The sequence below is a fragment of the Salmo salar genome, chromosome 02, assembly GCF_965601325.2.
Source record: "Salmo salar chromosome 02, fSalSal1, whole genome shotgun sequence".
NCBI lineage: Eukaryota > Metazoa > Chordata > Actinopteri > Salmoniformes > Salmonidae > Salmo > Salmo salar.
In genome coordinates, this window is record NC_138292.1 from 79,400,561 (window position 1) to 79,424,433 (window position 23,873).

General features: G+C 42.1%; 1 protein-coding gene across 2 annotated transcripts; it reads left to right on the forward strand.

Annotated features, from left to right (window-relative positions):
• Positions 1-42: 42 nt before the first annotated feature.
• LOC106594613 (peptidyl-prolyl cis-trans isomerase NIMA-interacting 1) lies at positions 43-8,287 on the forward strand. Of its 2 annotated transcripts, XM_014186021.3 has the most exons (5): positions 43-414; positions 2,229-2,291; positions 3,728-3,862; positions 7,198-7,308; positions 7,518-8,287. In XM_014186021.3, the coding sequence occupies exons 1-5, from the start codon at positions 351-353 to the stop codon at positions 7,625-7,627; spliced, it is 483 nt and encodes a 160-aa protein (XP_014041496.1). In that variant the 5' UTR covers positions 43-350; the 3' UTR covers positions 7,628-8,287. The 2 variants fall into 2 exon arrangements, with proteins under 2 accessions (XP_014041496.1, XP_014041500.1); XM_014186025.3 differs by lacking the exon at positions 2,229-2,291 and having other exon boundaries at positions 62-414.
• Positions 8,288-23,873: the final 15,586 nt, after the last annotated feature.

A 23,873-nucleotide genomic window follows, 5' to 3' on the forward strand; every position in this document is an offset into this window, starting at 1 on the left:
GCTGCGAATAGTTGCAATTAAATAACAAATGCGGTCACGTCAGTCTATAAGGCTATTTTACAGTAGATCAACTGAATAAACCGCCGAAATGACATCAACATAACATTCGATTAAGCCAATGTAGTTTATCATGAGAAATAGTTCTAATGCAAAAAAAAAAAAAAAAAACACATAGGTAAAAGCAAATCTTCCAGAAAAGTGAAGAACATTCTAAACATGTCTCTTTGACACCTGGCGGATGGAAGGTGCAACAACAAAATCACCAGCAGACGTCTCCTTCTAGCCACATTCTACGAGCCACGAGAGGAAAAGAGGAGTGACTTGCACAGTTTTGAAAGCAAGCAGGGAAAATGGCAGACGCCGAGGACGAGAAGCTGCCGTCCGGGTGGGAAAAGCGGATGAGCCGCAGTTCGAGTAGGTAGAGAGCGATAACTAGCTATATCATCCGAGTCCCGAACAATTTGTCGCTGGTGCACAAACCACTTGCATAGCAAACCATTGTACCGGCCGAACGAACCCAAATGCTAGCGTTAGCAGCTTAGCTAGTTAGGTTGGTTGTAATCTTGTTGCATCGTTAGGTGGTGACGCATGTTTATTTGTGAATTGTGTTTGATGGTTATTCGTTTGACTAGTGCGTGTATCAAAAACTGTCGTCTGGTGATGTTTAGTTAGCCAGTCATTACCCTCACGACTAACCCAGCAAGCTAGTTAAACTAGCAACGGCGCATGTATGTTTTGACGACTGTTCAACGTACTATGCATTGGACAGTAACTTATTTCGTAATCAAACAATTCTTAGGGATATATGTATTGGAAGATACACTATTGTATGGGGAGTTGGCCAGTTTATTCATTAATGTCCATTCATTCATTTCACACCCAACTCGCGAGGTAGTAGAAAATAACAAGGCCCATAACAATGACGTCATTTTGTCCCGCGCCTTGGGACCATTGCGACACCTGTGTTAGGATGGGAGGTGCCTGCCCAGTGTGCACAAGTTAAATATGCATTTTCTCAACGTCTTCAGCACAATACCATTACAAGTTGCTGAAGACGACTGAGATTAGTTATGTCCATTCCATGACTTAAGCAAAATGCTTTTATCTGTGTAGATGAATGGTTTTATCTGTGTAGATTAATGCACATGAAGGAAAGGAAGCTTCAGTAGACTTTAGTTGTAGCATCGTCTCCCTCTTTCTCATCCCCCAAACCAACACCTCTCCTCTCTCTTCCCCTACTCCTGTCCTCTTTTTCCCTCCCCATCCTTTCTCTCCCTCCCCCTCCCATCCTTTCTCTCCATTCCCTTCCTCCCCGTCATCTTTCTCTCCCTCCCCCGTCCTTTCTCTCTCCCTCCCTTCTCCCCCACCCCCCCCTCTCTTCCTCCCCCTTCTCCCCCGTTCTCTTTCTCTCCCCTCTCCCCCGTTCTCTTTCTCTCCCCTCTCCCCGTTCTCTTTCTCTCCCCTCTCCCCGTCCTCTTTCTCTCCCTCCCCGTCCTCTTTCTCTCCCTCCCCGTCCTCTTTCTCTCCCTCCCCGTCCTCTTTCTCTCCCTCCCCGTCCTCTTTCTCTCCCTCCCCGTCCTCTTTCTCTCCCTCCCTGTCCTCTTTCTCTCCCTCCCTTCTCCCCACCCCCCCTTCCTCCCCCCTCTCTCCCGCCCTCCTCCCCCGTCCTCTTTCTCTCTCTCCCTCCCCGTCCTCTTTCTCTCCCTCCCCGTCCTCTTTCTCTCTCTCCCTCCCCGTCCTCTTTCTCTCCCTCTCTCCCCGTCCTCTTTCTCTCCCTCCCTCCCCGTCCTCTTTCTCTCCCTCTCTCCCCGTCCTCTTTCTCTCTCTCCCTCCCCGTCCTCTTTCTCTCCCTCTCTCCCCGTCCTCTTTCTCTCTCTCCCTCCCCCGTCCTCTTTCTCTCCCTCCCTCCCCGTCCTCTTTCTCTCCCTCCCTCCCCGTCCTCTTTCTCTCTCTCCCTCCCCGTCCTCTTTCTCTCCCTCCCTCCCCGTCCTCTTTCTCTCCCTCCCTCCCCGTCCTCTTTCTCTCCCTCTCTCCCCGTCCTCTTTCTCTCCCTCTCTCCCCGTCCTCTTTCTCTCCCTCTCTCCCCGTCCTCTTTCTCTCCCTCTCTCCCCGTCCTCTTTCTCTCCCTCCCCCGTCCTCTTTCTCTCTCTCCTACCCCCCTCTCTTTCTCCTGCCCTCCTCCCCCATCCTCTTTCTCCCTCCTCCCCCCGTCCTCCTCCCTTTCCTAGGTAGAGTGTACTACTTTAACCACATCACCAATGCCAGCCAGTGGGAGCGTCCGGTGGGGTCAGGTAGGTCGCCCAGCAGCTTAGGGGATGGACCTGTAGCTGAAAGGTCACGGTTAGAATCCCTGGTGGGGCACTGTAAAATTGACCTGGGGGGGTTGATCTGACAACTGGAGGGGTGCTGGCCCTTAACCCAGCAGCATGCTGGCCCTTAACCCAACAACATGCTCTCCATCCAGGGGCGCTGCACTATGGTTTGATCCTGTGCTCCTCTCAACTGTGTGTGAGGTGTGCTGCTCTACTGTGTGTGAAATGTGCTGCTCCTCTACTATGTGTGAAATGTGCTGCTCCTCTACTGTGTGTGAAATGTGCTGCTCCTCTACTGTGTGTGAAATGTGCTGCTCCTCTACTGTGTGTGAAATGTGCTGCTCCTCTACTGTGTGTGGAGTGTGCTGCTCCTCTCTACTGTGTGTGGAGTGTGCTGCTCCTCTACTGTGTGTGGAGTGTGTGTGGAGTGTGCTGCTCCTCTACTGTGGGTGGAGTGTGCTGCTCCTCTACTGTGTGTGGAGGGTGCTGCTCCTCTCTACTGTGTGTGGGGTGTGCTGCTCCTCTCTACTGTGTGTGGGGTGTGCTGCTCCTCTCTACTGTGTGTGGGGTGTGCTGCTCCTCTCTACTGTGTGTGGGGTGTGCTGCTCCTCTCTACTGTGTGTGGGGTGTGCTGCTCCTCTCTACTGTGTGTGGGGTGTGCTGCTCCTCTCTACTGTGTGGGGTGTGCTGCTCCTCTCTACTGTGTGTGGGGTGTGCTGCTCCTCTACTGTGTGTGAAATGTGCTGCTCCTCTACTGTGTGTGAAATGTGCTGCTCCTCTACTGTGTGTGAAATGTGCTGCTCCTCTACTGTGTGTGAAGTGTGCTGCTCCTCTCTACTGTGTGTGGAGTGTGCTGCTCCTCTACTGTGTGTGGAGTGTGTGTGGAGTGTGCTGCTCCTCTACTGTGGGTGGAGTGTGCTGCTCCTCTACTGTGTGTGGAGGGTGCTGCTCCTCTCTACTGTGTGTGGGGTGTGCTGCTCCTCTCTACTGTGTGTGGGGTGTGCTGCTCCTCTCTACTGTGTGTGGGGTGTGCTGCTCCTCTCTACTGTGTGTGGGGTGTGCTGCTCCTCTCTACTGTGTGTGGGGTGTGCTGCTCCTCTCTACTGTGTGTGGGGTGTGCTGCTCCTCTCTACTGTGTGTGGGGTGTGCTGCTCCTCTCTACTGTGTGTGGGGTGTGCTGCTCCTCTCTACTGTGTGTGGGGTGTGCTGCTCCTCTCTACTGTGTGTGGGGTGTGCTGCTCCTCTCTACTGTGTGTGGGGTGTGCTGCTGTTTGGGGGGATGAGAAGAAGACTTTTTGTTTTTTTGTAGCATCATATGAACAATTAAGTTGTATTGTTGATGAGGGAAGTGGACAATAAAGTTGTATTGAATTGTAGGTGATGGGAGGGGACAATAAAGTTGTATTGAATTGTAGGTGATGGGAGTGGTGAGCCAGACAAGGTGCGTTGTTCCCACCTCCTGGTGAAGCACAGCCAATCGCGTCGCCCGTCCTCCTGGAGGGAGGAGAACATCACACGCTCCAAAGACGAGGCCCTCGACCTCATACAAAGTGAGTGTTATTCGTCACATACACATGGTTACAGATGTTATTGGTCACATACACATGGTTACAGATGTTATTGGTCACATACACATGGTTACAGATGTTATTGGTCACATACACATGGTTACAGATGTTATTGGTCACATACACATGGTTACAGATGTTATTGGTCACATACACATGGTTACAGATGTTATTGGTCACATACACATGGTTACAGATGTTATTGGTCACATACACATGGTTAGCAGATGTTATTGGTCACATACACATGGTTAGCAGATGTTATTGGTCACATACACATGGTTACAGATGTTATTGGTCACATACACATGGTTACAGATGTTATTGGTCACATACACATGGTTACAGATGTTATTGGTCACATACACATGGTTACAGATGTTATTGGTCACATACACATGGTTAGCAGATGTTATTGGTCACATACACATGGTTACAGATGTTATTCGTCACAGACACATGGTTACAGATGTTATTGGTCACAGACACATGGTTACAGATGTTATTGGTCACAGACACATGGTTACAGATGTTATTGGTCACATACACATGGTTACAGATGTTATTGGTCACATACACATGGTTACAGATGTTATTGGTCACATACACATGGTTACAGATGTTATTCGTCACAGACACATGGTTACAGATGTTATTGGTCACAGACACATGGTTACAGATGTTATTCGTCACAGACACATGGTTACAGATGTTATTGGTCACAGACACATGGTTACAGATGTTATTGGTCACAGACACATGGTTACAGATGTTATTGGTCACATACACATGGTTACAGATGTTATTCGTCACATACACATGGTTACAGATGTTATTGTGAGTGTAGTGAAATGCTTGTGCTTCTAGTTCTGACAGTGCAGTAATATCCAAGTAATCTACCAATTCCACAACAACTATCTAATACACACAAATCTAAGTAAAGGGATGGAATAAGAATATGTACATCTAAATAAAGGAATGGAATAAGAATATATATACATCTAAAGAATGGAATGGAATAAGAATATATATACATCTAAATATGTATGTGCATGTATCAGTGTGTTGAGAGAGGTGGTGTGTGTATGTTAGTAGCATGTTGCAGTGTGTGTTAATAACATGTTGCAGTTTGTGTAACATGTTGTAGGGTGTGTAACATGTTGTAGGGTGTGTTTGTGAGTTTAGCATGTTGTGTGTGTTATTAACATGTTGCAGTGTGTGTGTTAACATGTTGCAGTGTAAGTGTTATGTAACATGGTGTGTGTGTGTGTGTGTGTTAACATGTTGTAGAGTAAGTGTTATATGACATGGTGTGTGTGTGTGTTAACATGTTGTAGAGTAAGTGTTATATGACATTGTGTGTGTGTGTGTTAACATGTTGTAGAGTAAGTGTTATATGACATGGTGTGTGTGTGTGTGTGTTAACATGTTGTAGAGTAAGTGTTATATAACATGGTGTGTGTGTGTGTTAACATGTTGTAGAGTAAGTGTTATATAACATGGTGTGTGTGTGTTAACATGTTGTAGAGTAAGTGTTATATAACATGGTGTGTGTGTGTTATTAACATGTTGTAGAGTAAGTGTTATATAACATGGTGTGTGTGTGTTAACATGTTGTAGAGTAAGTGTTATATAACATGGTGTGTGTGTGTTAACATGTTGTAGAGTAAGTGTTATATAACATGGTGTGTGTGTGTGTTAACATGTAGAGTAAGTGTTATATAACATGGTGTGTGTGGTTAACATGTAGAGTAAGTGTTATATAACATGGTGTGTGTGTGTGTTAACATGTAGAGTAAGTGTTATATAACATGGTGTGTGTGGTTAACATGTAGAGTAAGTGTTATATAACATGGTGTGTGTGTGTGTTAACATGTTGTAGAGTAAGTGTTATATAACATGGTGTGTGTGTGTGTTAACATGTTGTAGAGTAAGTGTTATATAACATGGTGTGTGTGTGTGTTAACATGTTGTAGAGTAAGTGTTATATGACATGGTGTGTGTCTTTACATGTTGTAGAGTAAGTGTTATATGACATGGTGTGTGTGTTTAACATGTTGTAGAGTAAGTGTTATATGACATTGTGTGTGTGTGTGTTAACATGTTGTAGAGTAAGTGTTATATGACATGGTGTGTGTGTGTGTGTGTTAACATGTTGTAGAGTAAGTGTTATATAACATGGTGTGTGTGTGTGTTAACATGTTGTAGAGTAAGTGTTATATAACATGGTGTGTGTGTGTTAACATGTTGTAGAGTAAGTGTTATATAACATGGTGTGTGTGTGTTATTAACATGTTGTAGAGTAAGTGTTATATAACATGGTGTGTGTGTGTTAACATGTTGTAGAGTAAGTGTTATATAACATGGTGTGTGTGTGTTAACATGTTGTAGAGTAAGTGTTATATAACATGGTGTGTGTGTGTGTTAACATGTAGAGTAAGTGTTATATAACATGGTGTGTGTGGTTAACATGTAGAGTAAGTGTTATATAACATGGTGTGTGTGTGTGTTAACATGTAGAGTAAGTGTTATATAACATGGTGTGTGTGGTTAACATGTAGAGTAAGTGTTATATAACATGGTGTGTGTGTGTGTTAACATGTTGTAGAGTAAGTGTTATATAACATGGTGTGTGTGTGTGTTAACATGTTGTAGAGTAAGTGTTATATAACATGGTGTGTGTGTGTGTTAACATGTTGTAGAGTAAGTGTTATATGACATGGTGTGTGTCTTTACATGTTGTAGAGTAAGTGTTATATGACATGGTGTGTGTGTTTAACATGTTGTAGAGTAAGTGTTATATGACATGGTGTGTGTCTTTACATGTTGTAGAGTAAGTGTTATATAACATGGTGTGTGTGTTAACATGTTGTAGAGTAAGTGTTATATAACATGGTGTGTGTGTGTTAACATGTTGTAGAGTAAGTGTTATATAACATGGTGTGTGTGTTAACATGTTGTAGAGTAAGTGTTATATAACATGGTGTGTGTGTGTTAACATGTTGTAGAGTAAGTGTTATATAACATGGTGTGTGTGTGTTAACATGTTGTAGAGTAAGTGTTATATGACATGGTGTGTGTGTTAACATGTTGTAGAGTAAGTGTTATATAACATGGTGTGTGTCTTTACATGTTGTAGAGTAAGTGTTATATGACATGGTGTGTGTGTTAACATGTTGTAGAGTAAGTGTTATATAACATGGTGTGTGTGTTTAACATGTTTGTAGAGTAAGTGTTATATAACATGGTGTGTGTGTTTAACATGTTTGTAGAGTAAGTGTTATATAACATGGTGTGTGTGTTTAACATGTTTGTAGAGTACATAGAGCGGATGCAGTCAGGAGAGGAGGAGTTTGAGGCTCTGGCCTCTCAGTTCAGTGACTGCAGCTCCGCACGCAACGGAGGAGACCTGGGGCTGTTCGGCAGAGGTAACACACACAGTCAAATGGAAAATATACTATACACACACACACACACACACACACAGTCAAATGGAAAATATACTATACACACACACACACACACAGTCAAATGGAAAATATACTATACACACACACACACACACACAAGCATGCAATCACAGACTGGCACAGGTATTTTCTGTTTTAGTTGTGATAGAAGAGTGTGTGTGTTTCAGGTCAGATGCAGAAGCCGTTTGAGGATGCGTCCTTTGCTCTGAAGGTGGGAGACATGAGTGGTCCGGTGTTCACCGATTCTGGAGTTCACGTCATCCTTCGCACGGGATAGAGACAAGCTCTGACCCCCTGAATACCCCCGTCACCCCCTGAATACCCCCTCTTGTCCTCCCTACTACCCTTAGAATCCCTTCCACCTCAAATACCCCCCCACCCACCGTTCTGTTCTATATGCAACTTTACACTGACACTATCAACACCCCTTGTACCCGTTGCCATGGCTACATCGTTGTGTGTGTGTGTGTGAAAATAAGAGACCTGTTGGTAGTGACTGACTGACTGAGCGAACGAGTGTGTGTGTGTCTGTCTGTTCACATGGACCATTACCCCTCCACCCCCTGCTTTATAGTGACCCCTCTCTGTTTGCCAAGGCATTATTCTGTCTCAATGATAACATGTCAGATGGTTAGTGGTAGACCAGTGTTCCATACTCTCTCATAGGAGACCGACATGTAGAAGGCTGACTCATGGGATTATTTAAATTGCTACCAACATCCCTTAGTGGTAAAATAGTCAGGGCACAGTCCACTGTCTGCCATGTTTGTAGTGCCCCCCCCAATTCCATTTACTTCTTCACTGTATCTCCTATGTTCCAGGGAACTACAATACCCAGTATGCATGTGGGGAAGGGATTTTGTAAGCTTGAATCTGCTAAGAGGCACTTCATATGATCTGTTCATCTCCCACCATTAAAGGACTCTTATTTTGTAAACCTGTCTCTGGACTTTTATTTTGTTGGGTGTCTGTCTGATGCTGCTACTGTGTGTTCAGTTCAGTAAACGTTGCATGACAGTTTGTATTAAACGACCCATTTCCCCTAAACACTGATCACTGTCCTTTTAATGGCCTTTGAGATACAGTATGTTTGCTGCATTTGTGTTAGTGTGGTGAGGTGTGACCTGATTTTTAATATGGGTGGTGAGGTGTGACCTGGTTAATATGGGTGGTGAGGTGTGACCTGGTTAATATGGGTGGTGAGGTGTGACCTGGTTAATATGGGTGGTGAGGTGTGACCTGGTTAATATGGGTGGTGAGGTGTGACCTGGTTAATATGGGTGGTGAGGTGTGACCTGGTTAATATGGGTGGTGAGGTGTGACCTGGTTAATATGGGTGTCATCATTTGAAATCACAAAACTTGTGCAGCACACTGTACAGTGCCTTCAGAATGTATTCACACCCCTTGACTTTTTCTACAGTTTGTTGTGTGACAGCCTGAATTTAAAATGGATTACATTGAGCTTTGTCACATGCCAACACACAATAACCCATAATGTCAAAGTGGAATAATGTTTTTAGAAAAGTTTGACAAATGAATTAAACATGAAAAGCTGAAAAGTTTTGAATCAGTGTCAACCCTTTTGTTATGGCAAGCCTAAATAAGTTCAGGAGTACACATTTGCATAACAAGTCACATAATCGGTTGCATGGACTCACTCTGTGTTCAGTGATAGTGGTTAACATGATTTTTGAATGACTACCTCATCTCTGAACCTCACACATACAAATATCAGTAATGAGCAGTACATTTCAAACAGATTCAGCCACAACACTGGGGAGATAGATGTGTGGGGGGGAGCAGGCATTTAATATCCCTTTGAGCAGGGTGAAGTTATTAATTACACTTTGGATGGTGTATCAATACATCCAGTCACTTCAAAGATACTGGTGTCCTTGACTCAGTTGCCGGAGTGGAAGGAAACTGCTCAGGGATTTCACCATGAGACCAATGGTGACTTTAAAACAGTTTATTGGCTCTGATAGGGGAAACTGAGGATGTCTCAACAACATTGTAGTTACTCCACAATATTAACCTAAATAACAGTGAAAAGAACGAAGCACTTAAGTAAAGTGGCAAAGAAATTCACGTTAGGTTGTGTTGGATTTGGGGCAAATCCAACACATCACTGAGTACCACTCTTCATATTTTCAAGCATGGTGGTGGCCGCATCATGTTATGGATATACTTGTCATCGGCAAGGACTAGGAAGTTTTTTAGGATAAAAAGAAACTGAATAGAGCTAAGCTCAGGCAAAATCCTAGAGGAAAACCTAGTTCAGTCTGCTTTCCAACAGACACTGGGAGACAAAATCACCTTTAAGCAGGACAATAACATAAACTCTCAGAGACTTAACCAGAAAGACTCAGCTATAATCGCTGACAAAGGTGATTCTAACGTGTTGAATACTTATGTAGATGAGCTATTTCTGTATTTCATTTTCAATAAATTTGACAACAGTTCTAAAAACATGTTTTCACTTTGTTGTTATTGTGTGTACATGGGTGAGGGAAAAAACGATTGAATTCAGGCTGTAACACAACAACATGTGGAATAAGTCAAAGGTTATGAATACTTCCTGAAGGCCCTGTACAGCAGCCCCAGTTAGATCAGGCTTCTCAACTGTGTTTATAGAGATTTGACAATGTGACAATTTGATTTAATGTGACCTCAGGAAGATTAAATGTGTATGTGGGTTAATTTGCTATTGTCATGACGTTGCCCTCTCTCTGGGAACAGGGAGCACAGTTGACCCCCTCCCCCTTGCACCATCCCCCTACCTACTTCTCCCTACCCAGGCCCTGTGAAAACGGTCGTAAATTCCAAAGGAAATGTCCTGCCTAACGGGCCACAGTTGAGACAGAGAGGGGTTTCATAGAGAGACACAGGAAATTCTTCCAACTCACAGAATTGGGGAACCGAATGACATTTATGTTCTGGAGAAGGTATAAAAGTTTGGTGAAGAATCCAGCTACGAACTGGTCCGCTTGGTACAATTTTGTGATACTCAGAAGAGACAATATAGCCATATTACCATAATACTGTTTATATAATAGCCTCAGCTATGGGACTTGCATCTAAATGGTTGTATACATTGTATTAATAAGGATAAAGCTATTTGTAATATGTTGAGATGGTATGTACTGATGTTAATGTGATAGAATGTATTTCTGTTCAAATCTTAAATCAGTTCGTTTTAGGGTTAGGAGCTAGAGTTAGTTTTAGGGTTAGGCGCTAGAGTTAGTTTTAGGGTTAGGTGCTAGAGTTAGTTTTAGGGTTAGGTGCTAGGGTTAGTTTTAGGGCTAGGAGCTAGAGTTAGTTTTAGGGTTAGGAGCTAGAGTTAGTTTTAGGGTTAGGAGCTAGAGTTAGTTTTAGGGTTAGGTGCTAGGGTTAGTTTTAGGGTTAGGAGCTAGGATTAGTTTTAGGGCTAGGAGCTAGAGTTAGTTTTAGGGTTAGGAGCTAGAGTTAGTTTTAGGGTTAGGAGCTAGGATTAGTTTTAGGGCTAGGAGCTAGAGTTAGTTTTAGGGTTAGGAGCTAGAGTTAGTTTTAGGGTTAGGAGCTAGAGTTAGTTTTAGGGTTAGGTGCTAGGGTTAGTTTTAGGGTTAGGAGCTAGGATTAGTTTTAGGGCTAGGAGCTAGAGTTAGTTTTAGGGTTAGGAGCTAGAGTTAGTTTTAGGGTTAGGAGCTAGGGTTAGTTTTAGGGTTAGGTGCTAGGGTTAGTTTTAGGGTTAGGAGCTAGGATTAGTTTTAGGGCTAGGAGCTAGAGTTAGTTTTAGGGTTAGGAGCTAGAGTTAGTTTTAGGGTTAGGAGCTAGTTAGTTTTAGGGTTAGGAGCTAGGATTAGTTTTAGGGCTAGGAGCTAGAGTTAGTTTTAGGGTTAGGAGCTAGAGTTAGTTTTAGGGTTAGGAGCTAGAGTTAGTTTTAGGGTTAGGAGCTAGTTAGTTTTAGGGTTAGGAGCTAGGGTTAGTTGTAGGGTTAGGAGCTAGGTTTAGGGTTAAGGTTAGGTTTTCGGTTTAGGACTTAGGGAAAATAGGATTTTGAATGGGACTGAATTGTGTGTGTGTGTGTGTGTGTGTGTGTGTGTGTGTGTGTGTGTGTGTGTGTGTGTGTGTGTGTGTGTGTGTGTGTGTGACAGGGCATTGTTGAGGGTTAAGCCAAAACGCACGTCAGTGTGTGATCTATTCAGACATGTTGCTATGAGATAAAGAGAATTAAAACAACGCTTCAATTACAACTTCTATTCAAGTGAGTGCTGCCATCTTCTATTGTCATTATTCCTGCTTATTTTTCAGCCATTATCAAACACCCATTAAATGTTCATATTTTCCAAATAGCTTCCTGGGATTAACTGTGTTACTGTAAAAGTTACTGCCATGACAATATCAGTTCATTTGTCATTTATTTCAGTATTTGCAACTCGTGCAAAATGTATTTCTAGGTTTGTGTTGAGTTGAGTTTAAACTCTTTCTCTCTTTGCCCCCCCCCCCCCCCCCCCCCCCCCTCTCCTCTCCTCTCCTCTCCTCTCCTCTCCTCTCCTCTCCTCTCCCTCCTCTCCTCTCCTCTCCTCTCCTCTCCTCTCCTCTCCAGTAATCTGGCAGAGGCCACTGCCAACGAGAACTCTAAAGACTGAAAGGTGGGTCTGGGTCTGGAGAAGGGGGTATATGTTGGCATAGAGATGGGAGGGTCACAGTCACATATAACCAGATTTGCCAAGAAGAAGACTAGGGACAAACACTACTCCTTCTTTTCACAGAATCTCCGCTGCCGCCGCTACAGGTAATAATAATGATAATAATAATAACAATAACAACAATAATAATAACAATAATAACAATAATACTAGTAATAATAATAACAATATTACTAATAACAATAATAATAATAACAACAACAATAATAGTAATAATAACAATAATTATAATAATAACAACAATAACAATAACAACAATAACAATAATAATAATTACAATAATAATAACAATCATAATAATTACAATAACAACAATAACAATAATAATAATAATTACAATAATAATAATATTATTAATAATAACAATAATAATAATAACAATAATAATACTAACAATAATAATAATAATAACAATAATAACAATAATACTAGTAATAATAATAACAATATTACTAATAACAATAATAATAATAACAACAACAATAATAGTAATAATAACAATAATTATAATAATAACAACAATAACAATAACAACAATAACAATAATAATAATTACAATAATAATAACAATCATAATAATTACAATAACAACAATAACAATAATAATAATAATTACAATAATAATAATATTATTAATAATAACAATAATAATAATAACAATAATAATACTAACAATAATAATAATAATAACAATAATAATAACTAACGGAAGCCTGCCCTTACGAGTGGTAAATCATTGGAAATCAATAATTTGATTCAATGCTATTCCCCCCTCCTACAAAACAGCAATGTGTTTATCTGCTCTATACCAATATTCTCAACTCCGGAGCATTTAAAAAAAACTCTATTTCCTGTGTTGTCATGGCACCTGCTTTCTCTCTCAATGTTGTGATAGGCCTACCATGATCCCATGTCATCCAAAACAGTAAAAGAGTGCTCCAGAAGAACTTCCTCCTCTGTGCCACTGCACCAGCCCATGACTTGGTCTCATTGAACATTGTGTAATGGCGTCACGCAATAGAAAACATTTGTAGTAACATTATGAAGTCGATCACGGTGCGATTGAGATGGTATGATTCAATAAATAAGTTGTTTAATCTAACATGAATGCATGATAAATATATGGTGATGTGCAACACCTAAACCAGTAGTTGACGATTTGGCTATTGTTGCTAGAATTTTACTGTCAAAATACGACTCTAGAATTGCAGGTTAATTTTGTTTGATGGTGATTCATTTGCTGACAATCATTTTGTGTACACATATCACATAGGCTAATTCACTTGGGGCTAATCACCATCTGAGGAAGTGGAAACTCAAAACCCATTAGCTAATCACCATCTGAGGAAGTGGAAACTCAAACCCATTAGCTAATCACCATCTGAGGAAGTGGAAACTCAAAACCCATTAGCTAATCACCATCTGAGGAAGTGGAAACTCAAACCCATTAGCTAATCACCATCTGAGGAAGTGGAAACTCAAACCCATTAGCTAATCACCATCTGAGGAAGTGGAAACTCAAACCCATTAGCTAATCACCATCTGAGGAAGTGGAAACTCAAAACCCATTAGCTAATCACCATCTGAGGAAGTGGAAACTCAAAACCCATTAGCTAATCACCATCTGAGGAAGTGGAAACTCAAAACCCATTAGCTAGATTGATACATGTCAGTTCCTTTAATTCATGAATACCAGCCCAAATTATCTAGCCGCCCTCATGGTGGAATGGAATAAATATTTTTACAAATTTCCTAATTAATAAACATGATTTAATTACTTACTAAATGCACTTTAGGGTACTGTTAAACCAAATCATGGTTATAAACGCCCCAAAAATATAATGTTTTGAGTGAAGAGACCATATCCAAGCTGGGAGTGGGATTGTATTTCCACCTCTCCAGTGTTGCCTGACTAATCTACCAGCTCACGTTTGTTATCTATGTTTAAGGCCTTATAAACTTCATCTCCACTATAAAAAGCACCTAGACATTAACTCCCATTTTCTTTTAGACTAGCATTTGGTTTTCAACAGAGGAGATTTGTATAAACCTTGCTGTCAAGTTGCGGGAGGATCTCCTACAATTCTGCACCGATTTATTTCATTTTCGTGTCGTCCTCTTACATGGTACTGTCAACTAGCCTTCCCTGTAGCTCAGTTGGTAGAGCATGGTGTGTGCAACGCCAGGGTTGTGGGTTCGATTCCCACGGGGGGCCAGCACAAAAAAAAAAAAAAAAAAATTTAATGTATGCATTCACTACTGTAAGTCGCTCTGGATAAGAGCGTCTGCTAAATGACTAAAATGTAATGTAAATGTAAAACTTTACAGAGTGGACAAAAAATTAGGAACACCTTCCTAATATTGAGTTGCACCCCTCTTTGACCTCAGAACAGCCTCAATTTTTCAGGGCGACAAGGTGTCGAAAGTGTTCCACAGGGACGTTGGCCCATGTTGACTCCAATGCTTCCTGCAGGCATGTCCAGTTGGCTGTATGTCCTTTGGGTGGTGGACCATTGTTGATACACACGGAAAACTGTTGAGAGGGAAAAACCCAGCAGCGTTGCAGTTCTTGACACAAACCTGTGTGTCTGCTACCTACTAGCATACCCCGTTCAAAGTCGCTTAAATCCTTTGTCTTGCCCATTTACCCTATGAATGGTAAACATACACAATCCATGTCTCAATTGTCTCAAGGCTTAAAAATCATTCTTTAACCTGTCTTCTCCCCTTCATCTACACTGATGGAAGTGCATTTAACAAGTGACATCAATAAGGGATCATACCTTTCACCTGGATTCACCTGGTCAGTCACGAAAAGAAAAGGTGTTCCTAATGTTTTGTCCACTGAATATTCCATGTGTTTTGCTTTATTTTCCTGGTTTTTGTGTTTTGTAATATCCTGTATCCCTGGGATACCATGCTGTCACACTGTAAATAATGTAAGCATTTCTAGGCCAATTTTGAATTTGTAGAATGACTACATTACCCATAATGCTCATTGATTGGACTTTCCAAATTTCCATGGCAATTATGCATCACAATAGTAATATTAATATGCAACAATCCAGTCAAACTAGCTGCATTTCACTTAATTTAGTTGTTTTCTATTGACATTTCTTTGTATATATCCATAAAAATGATTCCAGCTGATTCATGATTTCCACTGGCTGAGAAAAGCTCTCTGCCTGTCTGTCTCGTTCCGACTCCTGAAATCGAATTTCAATATTGAAACAAGGTGCAAATATCAGAGAGCCAGACAGCTTATGTTATTATAATATATTAATAACTAGAAAGGGTCATTTATTCAGGAAAATAAAAACATAACAAAAGAAAATGGCATAAGCCTGTGGAGACGCAGTCTAAGTAGCCAAAGAATCTGAAGTCAGATCGACAGTCTGCAACATACTAGACTCCAACCTAGAATGTCTTCTTGACTGACTGACTAACTGACTGACTGACTGATTGATTGAACATTCTCCTGTGTTCCAGTTATCGCGTGTCAGACAGCCCTGCTCTCAGCGAAGAGTTCCGGAAGGACATCGATCTCCTGCCCAAGATCTACTTCTCATTCTCTGAGACCGCCAAGGCCCAGTACCGCCGGCTCATAGTCACCTATGGGACTCACTACATCCGCCAGGTTGACCTGGGAGGCAGGCTGACGATGACCACAGCAATACACACCTGTCAGGCTTCACTTGAGAGACTCTCTACAAACCAGGTCCTCAATTATTCTCATATTTAGAGTGTTATGGAAAGGACACCATTTTAGCGCATTTAAGCATTCCATTTTTCCATCCATGACAAGTATTTGGATTGTAATTATACATAGCGTTGGTTCAGTTACATAGCGTTGGTTCAGTTACATAGCGTTGGTTCAGTTACATGATTCCAGCTGATTCATGATTTCCACTGGCTGAGAAAAGCTCTCTGCCTGTCTGTCTCGTTCCGACTCCTGAAATCGAATTTCAATATTGAAACAAGGTGCAAATATCAGAGAGCCAGACAGCTTATGTTATTATAATATATTAATAACTAGAAAGGGTCATTTATTCAGGAAAATAAAAACATACAAAGAAACTGCAACGCTGCTGGTTCACTTACATAGCATTGGTTCAGTTACATAGCATTGGTTCAGTTACATAGCGTTGGTTCAGTCACATAGAGTTGGTTCAGTCACATAACGTTGGTTCAGTTACATAGCGTTGGTTCAGTTACATAGAGTTGGTTCAGTCACATAACGTTGGTTCAGTTACATAGCGTTGGTTCAGTTACATAGCGTTAGTTCAGTTCCATAGCATTGTGTTAATGTTGCGACAGTTCGTTTCTGGTAACAGAACAAAATAGTCAGCACATAGTAACTTCTGATTTAGCTGTACTTTAATTCATGCAAACACGTGCGTGGTATATGTGTGGTTCGTATATATACGGTCTCGCTGTTTTACCTCGCAGGGCAAAACAGAGAAGAGAGCGTCACATTCTATTGTTCTCTCATTTATACCGAGAGATATTTTCCGCTCAATGCCGACCTGTCCGAGGGAGGAGGAGCGTGGTTTAAACTTGCTCCTCCTGTCGTCGGCGTGTAGGCTGATCCCAGCGTCGTGACGCACTTCCTGTTGCCGGTTGTAGTTCTTCTTGTCTTCAGTTGATTTACTCGCAGTTCATATACTTAATATTGTAGCATAGCTTCCCCAGTGTATTATAAAGGTTATGTATTCAAATAGCCAGTTCAACCCTAACAGTTGGTTCAGTTACATAGCGTTGGTTCAGTTACATAGCGTTGGTTTAGTTACATAGCGTTGGTTCAGTTACATATTGGTTCAGTCACGTAGCGTTGGTTCAGTTACATAGCGTTGGTTCAGTTACATAGCGTTGGTTTAGTTACATACCGTTGGTTCAGTTACATAGCGTTGGTTCAGTTACATAGCGTTGGTTCAGTTACATAGCGTTGGTTTAGTTACATAGCGTTGGTTCAGTTACATATTGGTTCAGTCACATAGCGTTGGTTTAGTTACATTGCATTGGTTCAGTTACATAGCATTGGTTAACATTCAGAACATCATTCCTCAGGTGGAATCCTGCTTGTCCACAGGTCTTGATATGGGCCTTGGGAGAAGTAAAGTTTCCCCTAGCGTCCAAAGTTGCTCCAAAGTTCTGGACAACCATGACTCGAAGACCTCTGACAGCTCTAGCTTCCTCAGCCACCACACCAAGGTGGTGGGAGGCTCCGGTTGGCTGGGGGAGCTGTCACTCAACCGTAATGACTCAGTGGGCTTCCATAGTTGGATGAGAACCTTGAAGAACATCCCAGACGTCATCTACTATTCTCTGAGTCCTCTGCACCTGCTTATACCCAACACAGTTGTCCAGCAGGGAGTGAAGGTAGCCTTTGGTTGTTGATATATTTCCCTCAAATTCATATCTGGACCTGATTTAGACCTGGGACACCAGGTGGGTAAAGTAATTATCAGGCAGGGGTACTCAAATACTATTTGAGAAGGTTTTGACACACACATTTGTCTAGATGGCAATGATGTGGCTGGACATTGTCATTTATGGGCTCCCGAGTGGTGCAGTGGTATAAGACACTGTATCTCAGTGCCAGAGGCATCACTGCAGTAGCTGGTTTGAATCCAGGCTGTATCAAATCCGGCCGTGATTGGGAGTCCCATAGGGTGGCGCACAATTGGCCCAACGTCGTCTGGGTTTGGCCCGGGGTAGGCTATCATTGTAAATAAGATTTTGTTTTTAACTGACTTGCCTAGTTAAATAAAGGTTAATGAAACATGTATAGTTGAAGGAACAAACCCCCAGGCATGCAACCCCAAACTGCTCACATCCTTGTTGTTGGTGGAGAGAACATTTTGCAGTTTAAAAAGCAGATTTCCTGCAATTCTACACATCTTGCCATGTCTTATGTGTGTTCAACTCATACCTGTGACTCAACAAAATCAATGGGGCCCCCTGGGGGTTGAGGCACAAATACACAATGAGTAACGATAACGTTGCTTTATACAGGGGGTACCAGTACAGAGTCCATGTTCAGGGGTATGAGGTCATTGAAGTAGATACTGTACTTACATATAGGTAACTGGTAACTAGGCAACAGAATAGACAATAGATACTAAACACAGCGTATGTAAGTGTGTAAGTGTGTGTATGCCTGTGTGTGAGTGGTATGTGTGATTGTGTCTGTGGCTTGGGAGTAGAAGCTGTTCAGGGTCCTGTTGGTTCCAGACCTGATGCATCGGTACCGCTTGCCATGCAGAAGCAGAGTGAACAGTCTATGGCTTGGGTGGCTGGAATCTTTGAAAAATGTTAGGGCCTCCCTCTGACACCAGCTGGTATAGAGGTCCTGGATGGCAGAGAGCTAAGCCCCAGTGATGTATTGGTCCACACCCACTACCCTCTGTAAGCACTTTGCGGTCGGATGCCAAGCAGTTGCCATACCAGGCGGTGATGCAGCCAGTCAAGATGCTCTCAATGGTGCAGCTGTAGAACTTTGAGAATCTGCGGCCAAATCTTTTCAACCTCCTGAGGGGGAAGAGGTGTTGTCGTGCCCTTTTCACGACTGTGTTGGTGTGCTTGGACCATGATAGGTCCTTAGTGATGTGTGTGGACCATGTTAATTCCTTAGTGATGGGGACACCGAGGAACTTGAAGCTCTCGACCCGTTCCACTACAGCCCCATCAATGTGGATGGGGGCGTGCTCGGCCCTCCATTTCCTGTAGTCCACGATCAGCAGAGGGAGATGTTCAGTTCCAGGGTCCTGAGCTTAGTGATGAGCTTGGAGGGCATTATGATGTTGAACGCTGAGATGTAGTTTATGAACAGCGTTCTCACATACAGTGCATTCGGAAAGTATTCAGACCCCTTCACTTATTCCACATTTTGTTATGTTACAGCCTTATTCTAAAATCAATCTACACCCAATGTCCCATGATGACAAAGGAAAAACAGATTTGTAGAAATGTTTGAAAATTTATAAAAATGTAAAAACATATATCACATTTACATAAGTATTCAGACCATTTACTCAGTACTTTGTTGAAGCACCTTTGGCAGTGATTACAGCCTTGAGTGTTCTTGGGTAGGACGCTACAAGCTTGGCACACCTGTATTTTGGGAGTTTCTTCCAATCTTCTCTGCAGATCCTCTCAAGCTCTGTCAGGTTGGATGGGGAGCGTCGCTGCACAGCTTTTTTCAGGTCTCTCCAGAGATGTTAGATCGGTTCAAGTCCGGGCTCTGGCTTGCCCACTCGAGGACATTCAGAGACTTGTCCCAAAGCCACTCCTCCGTTGTCTTGGCTGTGTGGTTAGGTTCATTGTCCTGTTGGAAGGTGATCCTTCACGACAGTCTGAGGTCCTGAATGCTCTGGAGCAGGTTTTCATCAAGGATCTCTCTGTACTTTGCTCCGTTCATCTTTCCCTTGATCCTGACTAGTCTCCCAGTCCCTGCCGCTGAAAAACATCCCCACAACAGGATTATTTGTGAGGATAACATCGAGGAGAGTAGCCTTTTCTGGGTGTTTGGAGTCATTCCTTGTGGGATTGGTGATATGAAAGATTTAGGGAGTCCTATTGCTTTAGGACCTGGTCAGGTGGTTTAAGCGTGTCCCAGTTTAGGTCACCTAGCAGGACAAATTCAGACTTAGTGTAAGAGGCCAGGAGAGAGCCTTGGGCAGGTAGGGTACAGGCTGGTGCTGATGGAGGACGATAGCACACAGCAACAGTCAACAAAGAGTTATTTGAAAGTTTAATGCTTAAAACCAGCATATCAAATTGTTTGGGGACAGACTTGGTGGAGACAACCGAGCACTGAAGATGATCCATGGTAAAGATTGCCATTACCAAAGACTCCCCCACCTTTGGAACATCTGTCTTGCCGAAAAAGGTTATAACCACAAAGGTTAACATCAGTATTCAAAACACTCTTCCTTAACCACGTCTCAGTAATGACCAACATCTGGATTGGAGCTGTCAACCCACACTTTCAATTTATCAGTTTTAGGTAATAAGCTTCTAGTGTTAACATGCAGAAAACACAGGCTTTTACGAGATCAGAAATCAGTGAAGCAGATATCAGAGCACAAGTCAGAATTGGGCCTAGCAACAGTAGATGGGTGTACATGCACATTTCCAGATATCATCAACAGTAATACAATCAAGGCACAACATAGTACAGGGAGAGCTCTGCAGTGCTGATTTATGACATCTGAATGTGCATCAGATTGCAACAAGATCATATTGTACAGCAATTTCATCAGGTAACATGAATCCAAAGCCGGCGAGAGCTGGTTAGAATAGGATGGGAGGCCAAAAGTCTAGCCATTGTAAGTTCAGAGACACTCGCCCCAACAGTGCGTGTGTGACGGAGGCTAGTGAAAGCTCGGGAGAGAGGGGTGAGTGTGGTGGGGGTACCTGTACCAGACAGGGGGAGACAGGCCAGGGCAGACGGTGAACAGATCGCCAGGTGGAATCCAAGCAGCAGTGCAGCAGGCAATGGGGGTAGGTGTGTGTCACACCCACTTGGGAGAAGCTTTTATTTCTGGAGGCAGATTTCTTGTAGAAAATGCCAGTGAATGGTCTTTGAACAGCAGGAGGGGGCTTCAGAGGATGCTTCAAAGACTCCTGACACTTGTTGGGCCCAAAGGCCTTTTACTTCACAACTTAGTGCTAATTGAATTTGTATCTGGTCTGTCCTTTCAAGCCTTGGAGCTCAGTTCCTGGTTGGATGGTGTCCTCAGGTCTCTGCTGTTTGTTTGCTAGAGTAATTTCTCCGGTTAATTTTTGTCAAAATTAGGTTGTAGATTTTTGATCTGGAGCGAAGGCCATGCTGTGTAGTAGCATCCTGCTACATCCTGCCGAGAAATCCAAGTGTATTTAACTCCAAATCTATCCTTTTGTAAAAAACATGTTGAAAAATGTGAGAGCTCACATTAAGCCATGTTAGCATAGAACACGCTTTCAAATAATTGATACAATTTTCAGTGAATATTCTTACATGTTACTGAATTTACCCAGAGTGTTTTCAGATTTCGTTATCAAAAAACATGGCGAAAAGTACTGTAAAGGTAAAATGCACATCAAATCAACAGTGTAATGTTTGGATTCAGTCTTAACCTGTTGGGGATAGGGGGCAGTATTTGCACGGCTGGATAAAAAACGTACCCGATTTAATCTGGTTACTACTCCTGCCCAGTAACTAGAATATGCATATAATTAGTAGATTTGGATAGAAAACACCCTAAAGTTTCTAAAACTGTTTGAATGGTGTCTGTGAGTATAACAGAACTCCTTTGGCAGGGCAAAACCTGAGAAGATTCCAAACAGGAAGCGCTCTCTCTGACTATATCTTGGCCTTCTTGATCATCTCTAACCAAAACAGGGGATCTCTGGCATAACGTGACATTTTCTAACGCTCCCATAGGCTCTCAGAAGGCGCCAGAACGATGAATGGTGGCTTTGCAGGCCATGGCTGAAAAACATTAGCGCATTTGGATAGTGGTCGATCTGAGGACAATGAGACTGGAGGCGCGTGCACGAGCCGACACCTTGTTAACTTTCTCTCTCTTTGAACGAAAACAACGACTTCCGGTCGGAATATTATCGCTTTTTTACGAGAAAAATAGCATAAACATTGATTTTAAACAGCGTTTGACATGCTTCGAAGTACAGTAATGGAATATTTTGAAATTTTTTGTCACGAAACGCGTCGGGCGCGTCACCTTTCTTTACCCTTCGGATAGTGTCTTGAACGCACGAACAAAATGCCGCTATTTGGATATAACTATGGATTATTTGGAACCAAACCAACATTTCTTATTGAAGTAGAAGTCCTGGGAGTGCATTCTGACGAAGAACAGCAAAGGTAATCAAACTTTTCTAATAGTAAATCGGAGTTTGGTGAGTACCACACTTGGTGGGTGTCAAAATAGCTAGCCTGTGATGGCCGGGCTATCTACTCAGAATATTGCAAAATGTGCTTTCACTGAAAAGCTATTTTAAAATCGGACATAGCGAGTGCATAGAGGAGTTCTGTATCTATAATTCTTAAAATAATTGTTGTGTTTTTTGTGAACGTTTATCGTGAGTAATTTAGTAAATTCACCGGAAGTGTTCGGTGGGAATGCTAGTCACATGCTAGTCACATGCTAATGTAAAAAGCTGGTTTTTGATATAAATATGAACTTGATTGAACAAAACATGCATGTATTGTATAACATAATGTCCTAGGATTGTCATCTGATGAAGATCATCAAAGGTTAGTGCTGCATTTAGCTGTGGTTTGGGTTTATGTGACATTATATGCTAGCTTGAAAAATGGGTGTCTGATTATTTCTGGCTGGGTACTCTGCTGACATAATCTAATGTTTTGCTTTCGTTGTAAAGCCTTTTTGAAATCGGACAGTGTGGTTAGATTAACGAGAGTCTTGTCTTTAAAATGGTGTAAAATAGTCATATGTTTGAGAAATTGAAGTAATAGCATTTCTAAGGTATTTGAATATCGCGCCACGGGATTACACTGGCTTTTGAGAGGTTAACGGTTTTGTCCTCACCTTTAACCCAATAATTTTCCCATATCCAACTGTTCCCTTTTGATTGCTACCATGGTTATCCATATTTCTTCTGTAAGAAATATTTCAATTTAGCTCTATTAATATAGGCCGATTTCCAATAGTGTAAAGGGTTAAGACTAGCTTTAGGAAAGTTTTCTGGAAAGTTTGTCGTAGTCAGAAAGTCCGCTTTTCTGTATAAAAGACCATCCCTGGCTGTAGAGAGAAACAGACAGACAGAGAGGGGGGAGAGACAGACTTCGTCACTGACTCCAGATCTGAGGACAAACTCATCTGAAGAACCACTCACACCAATTCAAACAGGTGAGTGGATTTAAAGCCTTTAATGACAAGGTTTAGATTCAGAGGAATCATTGTCGGATTTGCGACTTCGCATTGTTAGGTTCTTATTTTTCAGAGTAAATAACTCACGGACACTAGAGAAGCTTAACCAAGTTTAATTATTCCCAAAGGGTCATCACAGCTGTATTCAGACAGCAAAACATTTCTCATCATCACAGGTATATACTGTATATCCCACTTAGGACACTCCTTCTCTCCAATCCTTACATCTTGTGGTTCCCTCCAACCCTTATTACCCCCTTCAGGGGATCTGACCTCACTTCCTGACCTAAACCCCTCCTTCTAATCCACAGATGTCCATCTGCTTCCCCGATAGCAATCCTTTGATCTCCTCCCGTCCTCCCAGCACATTCCACAGCCACTCTGTCTTTCTACAGATCTCACTCCTTTATATACTATGCGTCTGATCTATCATGTCTTTAATATGGCAATGTTCAAAGTTTCGAATCCAACAGCATATTTAAAATGTGTTTTTTCATATCATAGTTGTGTATTTCAATTCAATCCAAAATCTTCAGGATGGTGTGACGTTTGAGTAGTCACTTGCCTACTTACCAAACAAAAGTTAGAATTTTTCACCTAATAATTACCTTTTGTTTCAACAGCTCCGTTATGTGTGTTGTTGAGAAGACTATGTAATCCCAATGATAATTAGTAATAATAATTAATAATAATAATCTAATAATTGTTATTCCTTAATTCTGAAGACTTTCTGTGGGGAAGCTCTAATTCCAGCAGGAAGTCTCTAGTGTTTTTGGACTTCTGCCAAGAGTAAGGAGCTAAGATTTTCCAACGAACTCCAGCGGAACTGGACCGTTGCCTGTCAAAATCAAGCACACACAGACTTAAGGTCAGAGCTGACACAACGCACACACAGGCTAATGGCCACACACACACATCAGATCAAATTGTATTTG

Bases quoted from the DNA above. Each gene is read 5' to 3' on its own strand.
- LOC106594613 (XM_014186021.3), top strand. From the start codon at position 351: ATGGCAGACGCCGAGGACGAGAAGCTGCCGTCCGGGTGGGAAAAGCGG. The intron at 2,292-3,727 runs GTAGGTCGCCCA...ATTGAATTGTAG, and splicing joins GGAGCGTCCGGTGGGGTCAG to GTGATGGGAGTGGTGAGCCA. The intron at 3,863-7,197 runs GTGAGTGTTATT...ACATGTTTGTAG, and splicing joins GGCCCTCGACCTCATACAAA to AGTACATAGAGCGGATGCAG.